Below are 16,227 nucleotides of genomic sequence, written 5' to 3'. Positions count from 1 at the left end.
CTCTTTGTTTTTAGAGGAGGTGCAGTGAGGATTTTGCCAGTGTCTTTATGAATTTGGATTCTGGCCTGTTTTTTGTCAAATGCCTCCATTTGCGTAAGTTCTTCCACAAATCTATGGCTTTCTTTCAATTGCTTAGAAATCCATGCGCCTCTGTATATGTATGTTTTTTCGGCTCCTAAGCCGGTTTCTTCGGGATCGAAGGGCCTGGATTAGTTGTTGGCCTCAGCTCCGAGAGGGATTTTCGGGGCTTTGACTCGATGGGTCGGTGCTTGAGGATTTCAGAGCCTGTGCCTCGGCTCGAGTCCGAAGGCTTCGGTGGTGTGGCCTTTCTCAGTGCCAAAGATGTTGCTTGGTCACCTGTAGTTTTTTTACGGGAGGAACCATGGCCTTCTGGCAGTGGCATCCCCGAGGCCTTGTATTTGGGCTTGGATTGGGTCGGGGCAAGCGCACTCACATGCTGGCCCGCTGTTATTGGTCAGTCGTTGTCGGACCCATGCTCGGAGTCGGACCCCGGAACGGAAACTGCAATGTAGATCATCTCCTCTTCTTCTGCGTCGAGGCGTTCGGTGCTTCTGGACGCCATCTCTAACCTTCGCGCTCTTCGGTCTCTCAGTCTTTTTCGAGCGGAAGGATCTGCAGGCCTCGCAAGTATCCTCTCGGTGGTCTGGAGATAGACACAGGTTACAGACTAGATGTTGGTCCGTGTAAGGATACCTGGCGTGGCACCGAGGGCAGAATCTAAACGGGGTCCGGTCCATGAGGCTTCAACAAGACTTTTGGTCGGGCCGACCAGGCCCAAGTTGGGCACAGGTGCACCGAAGGGCAAGTAGAGATCTGTGTCCGCCGTTACCGAGATGTCGATGATAGATGGTACTCGATCAAAAACAACACCGACGAATTTAGAGAGTTTGTAGTACTTTTCCAACTCGAACAACCAGAGTGAAAAGAAACACGTCCAAACCCGATGGCGGAAAGAAAACAATCTAAGATGGAGTCAATGCCCATGCACAATGGAGCCCGAAAAGGAGGAGTCACTCAGTCCTGTGACTCGAAAAGACTTCTTCGAAGAAAAACAATTTGTAACAATCCGAGCCCAACACTAGATGGCAGGACCTGTGCATAGCATGTGTATCTGCAGCTACACGTCATCGAACATATACATATATATATATATATATATACACATATATATATTGGAAATGTGGTCATTGTAAATCCTGTTCATACGCACAAAATACCCATTCATATACTACATTTGAGGGCAGAATCTGTGAAATAACTGATCGCATTACCTGTGATACTGAGTATGTTGTATATGTGATTGAATGTGGCTGCCACAAAAAATACGTTGGCAGTACCATTCATAAACTAAAAGTGAGGTTTCTACAACATCTCAGAGCAATCAAAAATCATGATCCATCTTATCCCTTAGCTAAACACTTCTGGGATGTTCATGAAGACAATTGTAGCTCTTTGACATTTTATGGTATAAAAACCATTGCTGTCAACCCCCGGGTGGGCAATAGAACTGCTCAGTTAAGACAAACTGAATCTAGAATGATTCTATTATTAGGTTCTGAAAACCCGTGGGGTCATAATTTGGATGCGGAACTCTATGTACATTTGTGAAAATTTAAACTTCTGTAGTCTCTATTTATAAGCAATGAAATTCCTAAATATACTAAGTAATAATTGACATCATAATGAGACCTTTTATTGGATTTTGTGATTATAAATATTGGTTCCGGACTAGGAAATTGGTTATTTTTAGTTAATTAATATATATATATATATATATATATATATATATATATATATATATATATATATATATATATATATATATATATATATATATATATATATACACACACACACACATATACACACATATATATATATATTCTCTTTTTTTACACCCAGACTACCACTTTTGCACAATATTGAAACTATTTTTAAGCAGCACTTTTGGGTGATCAGGCGGTCTATATTTGTATCCACGTGTTTAGAACAAATAGGTCTTTCCTTTTTCATCTCTTCATTTATAGAGATCCTGTTTTTGAGTCATAAGACCTACATTAGAATATGACTTTCGATCGATGCATGATTAACATTAAATAAAGTCTTAATCCTTTTTGTGGATTATTTAAATGTTAATTTACATATGAATTTGGCATTACTGTTATGATGAATTGAGATATTTAATTGTTGGCATTAATTATGATAATATTTGTAGTTATTAATGTAAATTAATTCATTATTTGTCTCCTTTAAACATCTTTTTAATCATCTCTTGTATATACAGGTTGGAATTATTTATTCTATTTATAGAATGCATATACTGATTGTATTTATAAATTGATCTATGTTTATATTATATTGCATATAGCTATTTATATATAAATTATTTGTAATAGTAAAGCTAAAATTCGGTATTATCCACATAAGAAAATATTCATATATGGTTTGTTTTTTTCCCCATAATTTGTTATCAATAATTGGAAGAACATACATCATTGAGTAACTATATTATAATAGGATGACACAAGGGATCATATGAGACATATGGAGTGTGATATTTGGAATCTGACCTAAGTACATGGACTAAAATCGATAGTTTGAATTTAAGACTATTTACGTTATAAAATGGCCGCCCTTTTGCACATTTCTCTAGCTATGCTGCTAAAATCAAAGAAGGACTAGAAGATTTAAATAGTTAGGTGTAAAAATGTCCGCCAATGTCCAGTTGAAGGCTGTTGCCGAAACGCGTCGACATTTGGCCGGGACAGCTTGTGTCTGTTGTTCATTGTGGGCACTTAATGGATTTTTCATTTGATGTAATTTTTGGAAGTGCCACCTATTTAATTTTGTTTATTATATGAACTTTTTCAATAAAATGGAGCCGACGATTGTGCATTTGAATGATTTTTTATAATTGTGTTCACTCTCCACAAGCTTTTGGATATTGTGCAGCCTTTTGGTGCTTTATCGAGTTGCACCGTTTTTTGAAAATGTATATATATATATATATATATATATATATATATATATATATATATATATATATATTCAAAGAGTGTAGGTGTTTAGAATACAAGAGCAATTATCACTCAGAAACTGTTTGTACCATCTGTGCTCAGGAAGACCAGGGGGATTCCTGGTGCTGGTGAAGTTTTGAGGGATCCTGTGCAGAACCAAAATACTCCACATTGAGTGCAGGTGATGATCCTGGCAAACTTTGACCATGACCATAAAGGTTTGCTTGGTTGACTTTTGCAGCATATAATTTTCTTGCCTCTCTGTGGTCAATAATGAGTGGGGCTTAAATGAGTAGACATGTTATCTATACGAGCCAATCAATGGAAAAGAATACGTGAATGGAATGTGAATAAGACATCTAAAGGATTTTTTTTTAGATTGTTCCTCATCAAATGTCCTTGCTCATTATGAACTTCCTCCTGGTGGACTAGGTTTGTATTGAAACAATATGTACACCACTATAGCTTGCATATTACTCACTGAGAGACAAAAAAAATATGTAATGTTTGTCCTGTATATTTTATGTTTGATAAGTTAAGGTTGATCTTAGTGTCATGAATACATTTGTATACAGAGAGATGATGAAGTTCAACCTGATTTTATGGTCATTATTGTTATTTAATAAGTGACCTTCAAAAAAAAAAAAAAAAAAAAAAGAGTGTAAATCTATTGGATTATTTTCTGTTTCTATGCATATTTGTCCCCGTATTGGGCCAGGTTATATTTAATAGTCAATCTTTTATACCTGGCAACTTTAATTTTCAAAACCACTTAGACTGGAGAAACATTTAACATAAATAGCCACAATCAACTTCTGCAGAAAATTCATGCACCAAATATTTGAATGTTGTGGCCACATCAGTAGCTGCAATGTATGAATTATACTGCAGTTACATTTCAGCAAGAAAAATATTTTAATGGTCTACAAACCTTTCATTAAATGAAACACTGATTTATTCTGCTGGCAGCTACTGTAGATGAAGGTGCTCTTTCTAACCTCCCACAGCAGCAGGAACTGTGTCAAAAGCATCATCACCATAGCTGGTACACTTCCATTAGCCTTCCGAAAAGGCGAGGCAAACACAAATATATAAGCAAACAGTCCTGCCTTCCTTTTAGTTCCGGCTGAGCACAGTCAGCATTGGTCACAAACTGCCAGATTTGTTTAGTTAAATTGTTGTGCCACTTGGAGGACAGGCAATCAGAGTGGAATAAACACACAATCACTTTCTCTATGCAGACATAGGAAGGATCGGTAAAGAAGGCTTCAGGGTCAATCCAACACTGTCGCTTATCGACACGCGAAAAGCCACATAAATCATACTGATTTCCACAAACAGCAATGAGTCATCATTTTTCCCCTACAAATTATGCTAATATGGAAATGTCTGATGCAAGTTTTTGTACTAAGAGAATGGGAATTTTCTCTTCCAAAACTAATGAACTAACAAAGCTTTCACATTAATTAAACAAGGCAGGCAAGTCTGCGCAGATCTCCACTGTCGTCTCAGCTGACTAAGACACTGTACTGTTTCTGAAGGATCACTCACCATGATAAATGTGTTCTGAAATTAATACTCTACTTCCACCGTTTTAAGGGAAGAAAAGCGTTCCCACGCTGAGAATCGCATCTAACCATTGTGGCACGCAAGCCAAGTGTGGTCCAGATTTGACGCTTTCGGCCAACACCAACTGCGTCAGACTTGTCACTCTGGGAACATATTAGGGTAGAAAGTGTTGTTTTTACGTCAAAGTATTGGCACTGCAAAACCTCTCGTAGTCCGCGTAAGGCAGAATGGAATTAAGGGAGCTATAACGGACTCTGGGACCAAACAATCTGAGTGACCACAGTCAGGCAATGCTCGAGAAATTAGATACACTGGAAGAAGTAATGACTATGTACAGGATACAGGAAAAAGCTATCACACAGGGACGCATTGGCTTATTCACACCTGAAGAATTTACACAGGAGTGAAAGGCGAATACTTCACCACGAGTCTATGTACGCAGGAGTTTGTACGAAAGGTGGGAGCTTAGAAGCAAAAGCAATGCAATGGAACTAACGGTCATGTAAGCGGGAGAAATAAAATGATGGAGACAGAGAATGCTAATCATGACATTTATCAGGATCCACGGACTGGCATAAGGGTGTAGAGAATAGACAAAAAACATAGGCTCAATATACCAGGATAGCATGGGCACAGAGGCAAAAGAAGTGCAAAGGGTTTAGTGACCCACGGACTTTGATGGTGCGCAAGTTGAAAACTAAGGTTTATGAGGATCGTATCAGGGAGCAACTGAGAGAAAAATGTGAAATAAAACAAATCCAAATAGGATGAGCTTCACGGATTTAGGGGATATGACAGAGATGGTCAAGGCCAAAGTAAGTGAGAAAATTAGGCATGGATGATGCGAAGGGGTTGCCAACCAGAGCATAAAATAAATGTTGTTAGAATTGACATTCATCGATTTGGAGGCAGCCTAAAAGCTAAGCACAAAAGTACAAACCATGTACTGGAGGCAAATACAATACAGTTTATACACTCAGACCACATACTAAAACAAGCACTGGCAAAGCCAACAGGTCGTGCCTATACAAGCACTATTCCTGTGGCAATGTGTTTTAGTCTTGTTGTACACCAATGTGGCTGTTGTTCAGCATGACTAAAGGTTTGTGTCAGAGTGGAGCAGTGTCGCCAAGTGGAGTAGGGGGGACTAGACTGTAGTAAAGTGGAGTGGGAAGAGTAGAGTGACGAAGAGTGTAGCAGAGTGGAGTAGGGGATAGAATATCAGAGTGGAGAAGTGGGAGTAGAGTTCAGTGTCATGGAGTGAGGGGTGCACTTGACCAGGGAAGGGTGGACTTAACTGGAGTGAGATGGAGTGGATGGCTGGATTAGACTGGAATGAGGTGGACATGATTGCTGGATTAGACTGAAGTGGGGTGGGGACTGGATTGGTGTAAGGTGAACTGTAGTGGGATGGACGGAGGGTTGGATTGGAGTGGAATGGTATGGAGTGGGGTGGACTGAATAGGAATGGGTGGAATGAGGTGGATTTGATTTGACTGGAGCAAGGTGGTTTGCAGTGAAATGGAGTGGGGCGGACTGAAGTGGGGTGGGAGGGTTAAAATGGGGCGAATTAGAGTGTAGTTGGTTGGACTGAATGCAGTGAAGTGGAGTGGACTGGAGTTGGGTGATCTGGATTGGACTGAGTGTGGTGGATTAGACTGGAGTGTGGATTGGAGTGGGGTGAATGGGAATTGTGGGTAGGTTGGACTGGGGTGAGTGGTGTGGGGTGGGGTGGCCTGGGGCTTACCAGAGAATGGGATAATGCATTGGAGTGGATTGATGTTGGGTAGTTTGGAGTGGGGCGGATTGGACTGGAGTGCAGTGGGGAGGATTGGACCCAAGTGGGGCAGACTGGACTGGGGCAGGGCAGACTAGACTGGAACAGTGTAGCGTAGATTGGTTTGGAGTACATTGGGTGGATTGGAGTGGGGACTGGAGTGGGTGGACTGGAGTGGAGGGAGGCGACGATTGGAGTGGTGTGGACTGGAGTGGGGGTGGGGCAGATGGTAATGGGTTGGATTGGGTGGAATAGCTTAGAGTAAGATGGACTGGACCTGAGTGAGTGGGTTGGAGTGGATTAAAGTGAGGGATTGGATTGGTGTGGACTGGACTAGAGTTGGGTGGATTGGATTGTAGTGAGGTGGAATGAATTGGGGTGGAATGGATTGGAGTGGGCTGAATGGATTGGTGTGGGTGGAATGGATTGGAGTGGGATGAATGGATTGGATTGAGCTGAACTAGAATGAGGTGGGTTGGATAGGAGTGGGGTGGGTTGTATTAGAGTGGATGGAATGGATTGGAGTGGGATGAATGGATTGGATTGAGCTGAACTAGAATGAGGTGGGTTGGATAGGAGTGGGGTGGGTTGTATTTGAGTGGGTGGAATGGATTGGAGTGGGGTGGGGTGGACTGGAATATGGTGTGGGGTGTATTAGGTCGGAGGGGGTGTATTGTGGTGTACTGGAGTGGAGTGGGGTTGACTGGAGTGGATTGGACTGAGTCGGGTGGATTGGAATGGAGTGAGCACATTAAAGTGGGGTGGAGTGGGCAGAGTAGGATGGATTGGACTGGGTGGATTAGACTGGAGTGGGTGGATTGGATTGATGTAGGGTGGACTTCATTAGATTGGGGTTATTTGTGTGGGGTGAGGTGGGTCAGATTGGTTTGGGGGTGAGGTGGGTCAGATAGGTTTGGGGCTGATTGGAGTGGGGCAGTTTGGAGTGGATTGGTGTGGAATAGATTGGAGTGGGGCAGACTGGATTGGTGTGGGGCAGTTTGGTGTGGACTGGAGAAGGCAGGCTGAATTGAAAGTGGGGAAGACTTAATTGGACTGGTGTTGGGTGGATTGGATAGGAGTGTGGCAAAATGGATTGAAGTGGGGCGGACTGGAGTGGACTAGTGTGGGCTGGATTGGAGTGGGGTGGACTAGATTGGGGTGGGGCCAATTGGACTGGAGTGGGGCTGAATGGACTGGTGTGGGGTGGATTGGACTGGTGTGGGGTGGATTGGACTGGTGTGCACTGGACTGGTGTGGGTGGACTAGATTGAGTGGGGTGGACTGGACTGAGTGGGGTGGGGTGGGTTGGTTAGGCTGGGAGGATTGGATTGAGATGTATTTGAGTGGGACGTATTGGATTGAAGCAGGAGAGACTAGATTGGGGTGGACTGGAGTGTACTGCATTATGTTATGGCATAATTTCATAAATTATACAAATGAAAGAATGTTGTTTGCAATATTCAGAAGAAGATAATTGTCATCTTTTGAGAACAGTGCCCCCGAGCAAACACAAAACATGAGTCTGCAAAGTGAAAACACAAGAGTAGGCAAAACAAAATCAAGTTAACTACAGAATACAAAACTTTGCAATTTTGTCTGCCCTTCTACAGACGTTTTTGCCAGTCAGACTGATCTTCAAAAATTTGCGGACTGACCTGGAAAAATAAGATTCAGTTCTGTGGCTTGCCAAAAATGCTGGCATGCAGCTAAAAGCGGGTTAAATTTTCCTGAGCCCTGGGTTAAGTACAGTTCGATTCCTATTACCTGCATTAAACATGGGCTCACATTCTCGAGTCTGCTGCCTTCTATTTGCTGGGCACTAAAAGTTAAACAAGCATTAGGAAAGCCATTATGTCTCGCTTATAGAGGAGCTATTGGCTTTGGTAATGTGTTTTAGCCATGTTGTACACCAGTGTTGCTGCTGTTCAGCATGGCTAAAAGCTAGTGGAGTGAAGTGTCGTAGGGTGGAGTGGGGGAGTACAGTGTTGTAGAGTGAACCTGTTAGAGTGTTGTAGAGTGGAAGGGGGAAATAGAGTATCGTAAGGGGGGAATAGTGTCGTAGGAGGGAATAGTGTCATAGGGGGAGAATAGTGTTGCAGAGGGAGAATAGTGTCGTAGGGGGAGAATAGAGTTCAGTGGTTAAGCAGCAGAGGTCCGGAGTGTAGTGGCATAGCGTGGAGTGGCTTGAAGTGAAATTGGGCGAGTGGGGTGTATTGGATTTAGTTGAATTGAGTGGAGTGGGGTAGATTCGAGTGGGTGGACTTGATGGATTGAATAAGATTGGAGTAGGGTGTATTGGATTAGAGTGACAGGACTGGGATGGGGTGGATTGGACTGATGAGGGGTGGAATGGATTGGAGTAGAGTGGGGTGGTTTAGAATAGAGTGGGTGAATTGGCATGGGGTGGACTCAAGTGGGTGGAGTGAAGTGGGGTGGACTAAACTGGGTGGGGTGAACTCCACTGGTTTGGGGAGTGGGATGAACTGGATGGAGTGGTGTGATTTTGTACTGGGGTGGAGTGGCTTGGATTAGGGTGTGGGAGAATGGTGTGAGTTGCACTGAGGTGGTATGGGCTAAAGTGGGGTGGACTGCATTGAGCTGGGTGGACTGGACTGGGCGGATTCGATTAAATGGGGTGAATTAGATGGGTGGCCTGGGCTGAACTGCAGTGGGTTAAATTGGAGTGGGGCGGATTGGATTAGGTGAGGTTGATTGGACAGATTCATTAAGGTGGATTTGGTTGGAGTGGGATGGACTGGAGTGAGATGGGTGGACTGGAGTGGAATGGGGTAGAATGGATTTGAGTAGGTGGACTGGAGTAGGGTGGACTGGAGTTGGATGGGCTGTATTAGAGTGGGGGAATGGAGTGGGGTGGGTTGGTGTGGATTGGAATTGGGTGGATTGTACTAGAATGAAAAGGGGTGGGTTAGATTAGAGTGGGGTGGATTGAGGTGGGGTGGACTGATTGGAGTGGGTTTGATTGGATTGGAGTTGATTGGATCAGGGTGGACTGGAGAGGGATGGATTGTTTTGGATTGGAGTTGGGTGGATTAGATTGGTGTGGGGAGAATTGGGTTAAAGTGGAGTGGGGTGGACTGGTGTGGTGTGAGACGGGTTGGATTGTAGTGGGGCAGATTGGACTGTGGTGGATTGGATGGAGTGGACTGGTGTGGGGGTGACTGGAGTGGACTGGTTTGATCAGGATGGGGTTTTGGATTGGGATCGGTAGGGAGAATTGGAGTGTGGTGGAATGAAGAGGATTGGATGAGTGGTTTGAATTGGGGTGGGGTGGATTGGTGTGGAAAGGAGTGGGGCAGATTGGAGTGGGGTGGTTTGGGGTGTACTGCACAATTATGTGTTAAAGCATAATTTAGGAAATTACACATAAGACACAATGATACTCAGCAATATTTAGAACAAGATAATCATCTTCTGAGAAAAGCTAGCAGCCATGAGCAAAATCCAAGCATGAGTGCAAAGTGAGAAAAGAAGGTTTGGCAAAATAAAAGGAAAATGTTAACTATAGAAAATAAAACTTTGCAGTTTTGTTTGTCCTGCTTGGCATGTCTTACCAGTCACACACCTGTTTTGCAGGGCTCTAGAAATTAAAAAGAAGTACCTAAATCATGTTGAGAGCAGCGGATGGGCACTAATTAAGTTTAATCAACCAGTGCTTGTTCCCTGCTCCACAGAAATGAACAAAATGATGCTTGACCTGCTAGTGACTAATTACGAGGTTGAAAAATAAGAATGCCACCGTAGCCAACAAATAAGCACTTGGCGGGCCCCAAGCCTTTTTTGTGAACAATAGTGTCTCACAAGCGAGACACATGCGCTGACGCATGCTCTTGCAGGCTTGACCCTAAATAAGCAAAACACAAAGGAGAGGAAAACATAACAGGGTGATAACTGAAGACTTGACTAGCTCAACTCGGCAGCAAACAAAATTGCTAGTAAAAGTACCTGTTTTGTAACATTAATGTTTACATTTAAACGAGCAGCAACTTGAACGGCATCAGTTTCAAGATTTTTCAGCTTTACTGCTGTGTCTTCAAACACTGCAAAGAAGACAAGTAAACATTATGTTAGGGGCACAACACCAATATAGAACAACGATGAGAGGGTGCCAGAAGGAGATACACATTTAGTTGTTGGAGACAGCAAAGAAAACCAAATAATAGATAAGGGAACAAAACAGTGTTCCAGGTAACATGTATTAATGTATACTACAACTTTAGCGCTGTGGCCTCTAGAGGTACCATCCACCACCTTCCCTTCAGCTTTATCGTGAATGGAAGCCCGTGTCCCCTAAAGGCAGCCTGGCTGCCACAACACGCTTTATCACACATGCTAAGGGCTTGCTGTGGTCACATCCCAGCTTTAGTAGTGTCTGAACTCTAGTAAATCTTGAAAGACGACTTCATGCGAATGCGAATCCTTGGCCAGTACGTTTTGTAGAGTGCAGACCGGTGGGACGAGTTGCTTACCAGTTGCAGCGTTTCCTTCCACCACAGCTCCACTGGTGCCGGAGTTATTGAAACTGTAGCTGGCCTCTTCAGGGACACCAACAGCAGCAGCAGTACCAGACAACCCCAGGGCATCGCCAATGCAAGACTCGAACAAGTCGTTGTTGCTGAGCACATCAGTAATAATAGGCTTGCTGTAAGAGGCAGAAAGATGATGAAAAACAAGCCCAGAAAACACTACACAATTCAAGCGATGCTGCTTTCTTTCTTAAGACCACATCACAGTACACAAATACTGCGTGGTAACTTGGATAATTTCACATTTTAAATATATTAAATGTTTCTATTTAATCATTTCTTTATTTCAAGGGGGATAAAGTTACTTACAATTGCTAAGACAATTCGGCAAAAAGGTGTTATTTGAATTCCGTTTCAAGTGACCAACACTGCAAAAAACAAAAAGCCAGCCCATCTCTGCCCTTGAGAAGAAATCAACATAGACCCCCGCCCCTCACCCCCCACGTGCTTGTAACACAAGTGTCCAAAATCGTGTCTTTATTACCAACGCATTCCCTGTGTTGCGGGGGCGTAAACCACGGCATCTACATTGAACCTTTGGTAAAAATAACTTGCAGCAATGCAAAAGCAAAGGAACTTCCTTATAGCAGACGTTTTGCAGCTTATCCAGAACCGACTCGGATGCGGTGAATCATTCTGCTACTGCGTGGCTTGGCTCTTACGAGTATTATTTGTTTCCCGCTCAAGTGAAGAGAGTCGGCAGGGACCTAAGGTGTGCGCAGTACGGCTTGCCTCACTGTGACCCAAAGCCAACACTGTCCCACACTGCCATCTTCGGTGGCTTTTCTCCCCAGCTTTGTGCTGCGTGAGGTTAAGTGAATACAGAAACGTTAATATTTAACCATCACTTCTGAATGTATAATAGAAAAAATAAACTTCTAGAACAGCTAATTCTAATTTTTCTTCTAGTTTGACTCGGATATTTACATGATGAGCCTTGTGTTCATCACAGTGCTTGTCCAGAAATTATATAGGTACATTTTCGAGCGCCTTGAGACCCTATGGGTGATTAGCCACGCTCTACAAATCCACGACTGACTGACTGATTGAGTCTTCTCTGTCTGCTGCTACTCGCATGGCATTGATAAACCCCGGAACATGTATGTGAAGGCATGAAGGGGATTCCACGGGTCTCCCCTCTTGCAAACATAAGGAACCAGTTAAGGCAACGGAGTTGCCGCCTCACAGACTGAATGTGCACCCTACGTTGAAGTTGTTGGTTACATCAAATCTAAAGTCAGTTTACTATCCACCTCGTAAGTCTACTTGGTAATATCATTACTTCCGTCCTAACACCTGAAATGTCAGTCTCGGACATGGGATGATAATTCGCAAAATAAATTGGGAATTCAACGGCTTAATTAGCTAGGAAAACTGCACCATTACAAGTAGCCTTTAATTCTGGTGGGGCCGGTAATGGCACTTTCAAGCCCCATCGGAATTATGAGATGGGCGAAAACACTGGGCTTGGTTTACTTGCACCTGCAGACTTTAGCAGCTGAAAACAGTCGACATCACTGTAAGAAAGTCGGGGTTGTAATACAGGAATAGGACGCGAAGTGCTAAAGGGTTAGGCATCTGTGCACAAGTTTAAATGGTGGGGCCATTAACCTTTGAACACACTGTTGCAATTCCACACTGAACATGGGACGACTGAGTCTTCATCTAACACCGCCAATAAGTAGAACTTGTCACCATTCCCTGTCTGCACCATCTTTGAGGGAGCGACCTTGCCTCTCGTTCCGATATGGTCTAAAACAGAGCTGTTCTTTCAGGAGTTGGTGAATGACGCCTACAAAGGCATTTAAATAATCTTATGGTTGGGTAGAGCCTTGTATTCCTTATCTTTGTGGATGGAGCATTGTGTTATTCATTGCTTGTGAAATACGTTCACGAAATGGTGTGAACTCGGAGTCCTACTATGTAACCATGGTTTAATGATCTCAGTTTTGTTATTGATCTTATTGCAGCCTCTTCAGTGTAATGCCCAAATAAAGATCATAATTTTTAATGCGCCAAAACGGAAATACCAATCTATTGCATAAACAGTGCCATATTAATATGTACATGAAATAAGAGTTACTGAGATACATTAACAATGAGTGTTTAATTTATATTCCTGATTTTCCTTAGATTTTCAGTTGTTTTCCCCTTCTTTTTTAGGTAGAAGCCTATCTGACAGAGCAGCTGTCTGGTTGCTAACGTCTTTTTGTGGGCACTCTGAACGCTTCCATAATAAATACATTCCACCAATTGCTTATCATTGCTTTTGTGGTTTGTAACTCACAGTTGCTTGGTTTCTATTTTCTGGCTTTATTTGTTTTAAGCTGTCCAACTTGTGCTTGTTCCTCCACTGGGGAATCATCTGTATTCTGTATTGTTCACTTTCTGTAACCAAGCTCTTATCTTGTCACATTGCCTGTGCATTAAAAGTCAGAGGTCAAATGTCAGGGTCTGTCTTCATGAGTAACTTGGTGTTTACTTTTCTTTCTCCAACTTCCAAGTGAGAGGATATATGTGACAAACAGGCTGGCTACTGGGAGTGTGCTGGAGGAAGGAAGCAGCATATTTTGTTCTAGCACACAACAACATTTAAATGTCAGTAAATGAACTGTGCTGATATTGCAGAATATATCGGAATTCGAAAAGTTCAAATGAAGCACTTTTTGTAATTCTGAAGTGTGGTGTACAATATTTGAATATGATCAAAACACCAATACAATAGGTGATGGCATTTCAACACGCTGTGTGCACAGTAAAACTGTACATCAGAGCAAATGTAATGGTCAATTAAAATGAAAAATGTGTTGTCTGTAACAGCAGTGCAATACCACATCATAAATACTCCACACACTGTCACTGCACTCTACACCACTCCACTTAACTCTATGCCAATCCACAACAAGCCCCTCCACCCGTCCTCACTCCAATCTACGTCCCCCACTCTCCTCACTGCACTCCACCCAACTCGAATCCACCCACTCTACCCCATTCCAATACACACCACTCTACCCCACTAACTTTTAACCATGCTGAACAGCACCCACGCTGTTGTACAACATGGCAAAAACACATTGCCAAAGCCAATAGCTCTCGCATAGAACTATTTGCTTCCCCAATGCTTGTACCTTACATGTCAGGACACACAATGAATAAGAATGAGGTGTTCAGTCACCCGTACAGACGGATGAGCTCTTCCATCTTTCAGACAGCCTCTACGCCAGCTATCTTTAAGAAGGGAATGAAGACCTGGTGTGATGGCAAGGCTCACCTAGAGCTTAATAAAACAATATGTGCAGGACACCAATTTTTTTTTTGTTTTTAAAGAAGGGCCCCCGACCCACTGTCATCACAGATGACACTCATTTCCACTACTAGAATTGCCTGCATGGACGTTGTGTGTAATACCAGGCCTGGATTTCAGTGAATGACATGGCAAAAGGATTCAGGGAGTCCTCAAGGCATGTACCCGAAGTCCCCCACCACTATTAACCTTGAGCTCCATGCTGACTCACAAGGTGCACAGCTACAACAAGAATGAATCAGCTCTGTTTTTGTAAATTATTTTTATAAGAATTTGTATTAAGGTTCAAAACAGTATAATTCAACATGTTACAGAGAGGTGTGTATTAAAGTTGTATGCCCGGAAGGGTGCGTGCATGCCCATGTACATATGCCAAATAGGATCAAAGGTACAAATAACACTGCAATTAGCAAATGGTAGTGCAAAATACACAAACAGAGACCACAGGACAACAGAAGGGTCAAGCGATGCAAGTGTCATTAATGTTATACAACAATGTCAATAGATAAATGCGTAAAAACAGTGAAGAACTAAACAAGGACTGCACTCATTGCAGTTGACAAATAAGAGCAATATAAAGATTGAATATACAGAGGGCACCATCAGGGTACACAAGGTAGTGTTAAGTGGTGTAGAAGATCCAGGTGTTGCAGTGAATATATGATGTAGTGCGACAAAAGAAAGAAGTGGGGGTGAAGGGGGGAGGAGAAAGAGGAGTATAGTATATGGGGGGGCCTCAAGAGGGTTGTTAAGCAGTTGGTGCCCCCTCATGGAGCTTCTCCAAGTGAACACCCCACCTCTCAGAAATGGGTTATCTGTGAAGACCCTTTACATCTCCTCTTTGTAACCGTGCACTTTCTGCCTGGGCCAACAGAGATAGGATCCATGCGGAGGCTGCCAGGGGATCTGCCACCTTCCAATTATGGGTAATCAGTCGTTTCGCTAGTAGAAGTGGCAGGTCCGAGAAGCGGATTATGGCTGTGTTTTTTGAGTTGGCAGTAGAGCCCCAAGATGCACCCCTCCCAAGAGTAGGACACAACGGTACCCGTACAGCGCGTTAGGTGTGTAATGACATCCCTCCATTAGGTGATCAGTGAGGGGCAGATCCATAACATGCATAGTAATTCCACATAATGTGTTTAACAACTGGTACCGGCAGCGTCAGTAAGTAAAAGTGACAGTTTATTCTATTGGGAGATAAGTAGGTGATGTGCAGTATGTAGAGTATTAGTTTAAAACAGGCATTATGTGAAACTAAGGAAGGGTAGGTTATAATAGGCTGCTACTTGCTGTCCATACTAGCACGGCCTAGGTCCACGTTCCAATGACTACACAATGTGGTGAGGGGTACTGCTCTATGCTGTCGCGCGGCACCAGCTAACCATCAAGTATGGAGACCACCTGCATCCAGGATGTGTAAGTATTAAAAACAAGATGTTGTGTGGGTTTCAATTGTATTTCTTCCCCGGAGTAGCTTAGCACACGGATAAAGGAAGCGTGCAGTAAAGATTGTCCCAGAGGAAGTCCGGAGTCAGCTAATCGTCCTCTATAGAAAGGAGATTTCGATCACAGTGTAGGTCATCCAGACTATGCAAGCCCACGGTGTACCACGGAGTTCACTCCCTAAGAGAAGGGATCATTGGTCCACGCAGCATACAAAGGAATGACAACGTTTGAGTGTACAGCCTGGTAGAGCGGGTAATACAGCCCTACGGTAGCAATGGTAGGTGACCTGAATGAGAGGTACGTTTTGTATTGGGGTCCTAGCGAGCGGATGGAACGTAGCAAGCAATTGCTCCAAGTCTCAGGTAGGGTGGTGTGTTGCTGTGTACGCCAGTTTGTGACCCTCAAACGAGCGCGAGACCCATTGTATTTGGGAAGCCAAACAATGTTCAAGTTTGGGAACATTGAGCCCACCACTGTCCATTCAAAACAACGAAACAAGGGGCAAGGTATAAAGAGAGGAAGGTTAGCGAAACAATACAAAAGACTCAG

The 16,227-nt window shown here is 43.2% G+C and overlaps 1 protein-coding gene across 2 annotated transcripts in view; it reads right to left on the bottom strand.

Moving 5' to 3' along the window:
* EPB41L5 (erythrocyte membrane protein band 4.1 like 5) overlaps nucleotides 1–16,227 on the bottom strand; it is an 873,454-nt gene that overhangs the window by 275,819 nt on the left and 581,408 nt on the right. For both annotated transcript variants that reach the window (XM_069224616.1, XM_069224615.1), the window contains exons 17-18: nucleotides 10,872–11,044; nucleotides 10,348–10,442 (exon numbers count right to left, since the gene is read on the bottom strand). In XM_069224616.1, coding sequence (XP_069080717.1) covers nucleotides 10,348–10,442; nucleotides 10,872–11,044 — 268 coding nt within the window. The remainder of the gene's footprint in view (nucleotides 1–10,347; nucleotides 10,443–10,871; nucleotides 11,045–16,227) is intronic.

This window comes from Pleurodeles waltl, chromosome 3_1 (genome assembly GCF_031143425.1).
Source record: "Pleurodeles waltl isolate 20211129_DDA chromosome 3_1, aPleWal1.hap1.20221129, whole genome shotgun sequence".
Lineage (NCBI taxonomy): Eukaryota > Metazoa > Chordata > Amphibia > Caudata > Salamandridae > Pleurodeles > Pleurodeles waltl.
This window is presented reverse-complemented; position numbering and strand designations above follow the sequence as displayed.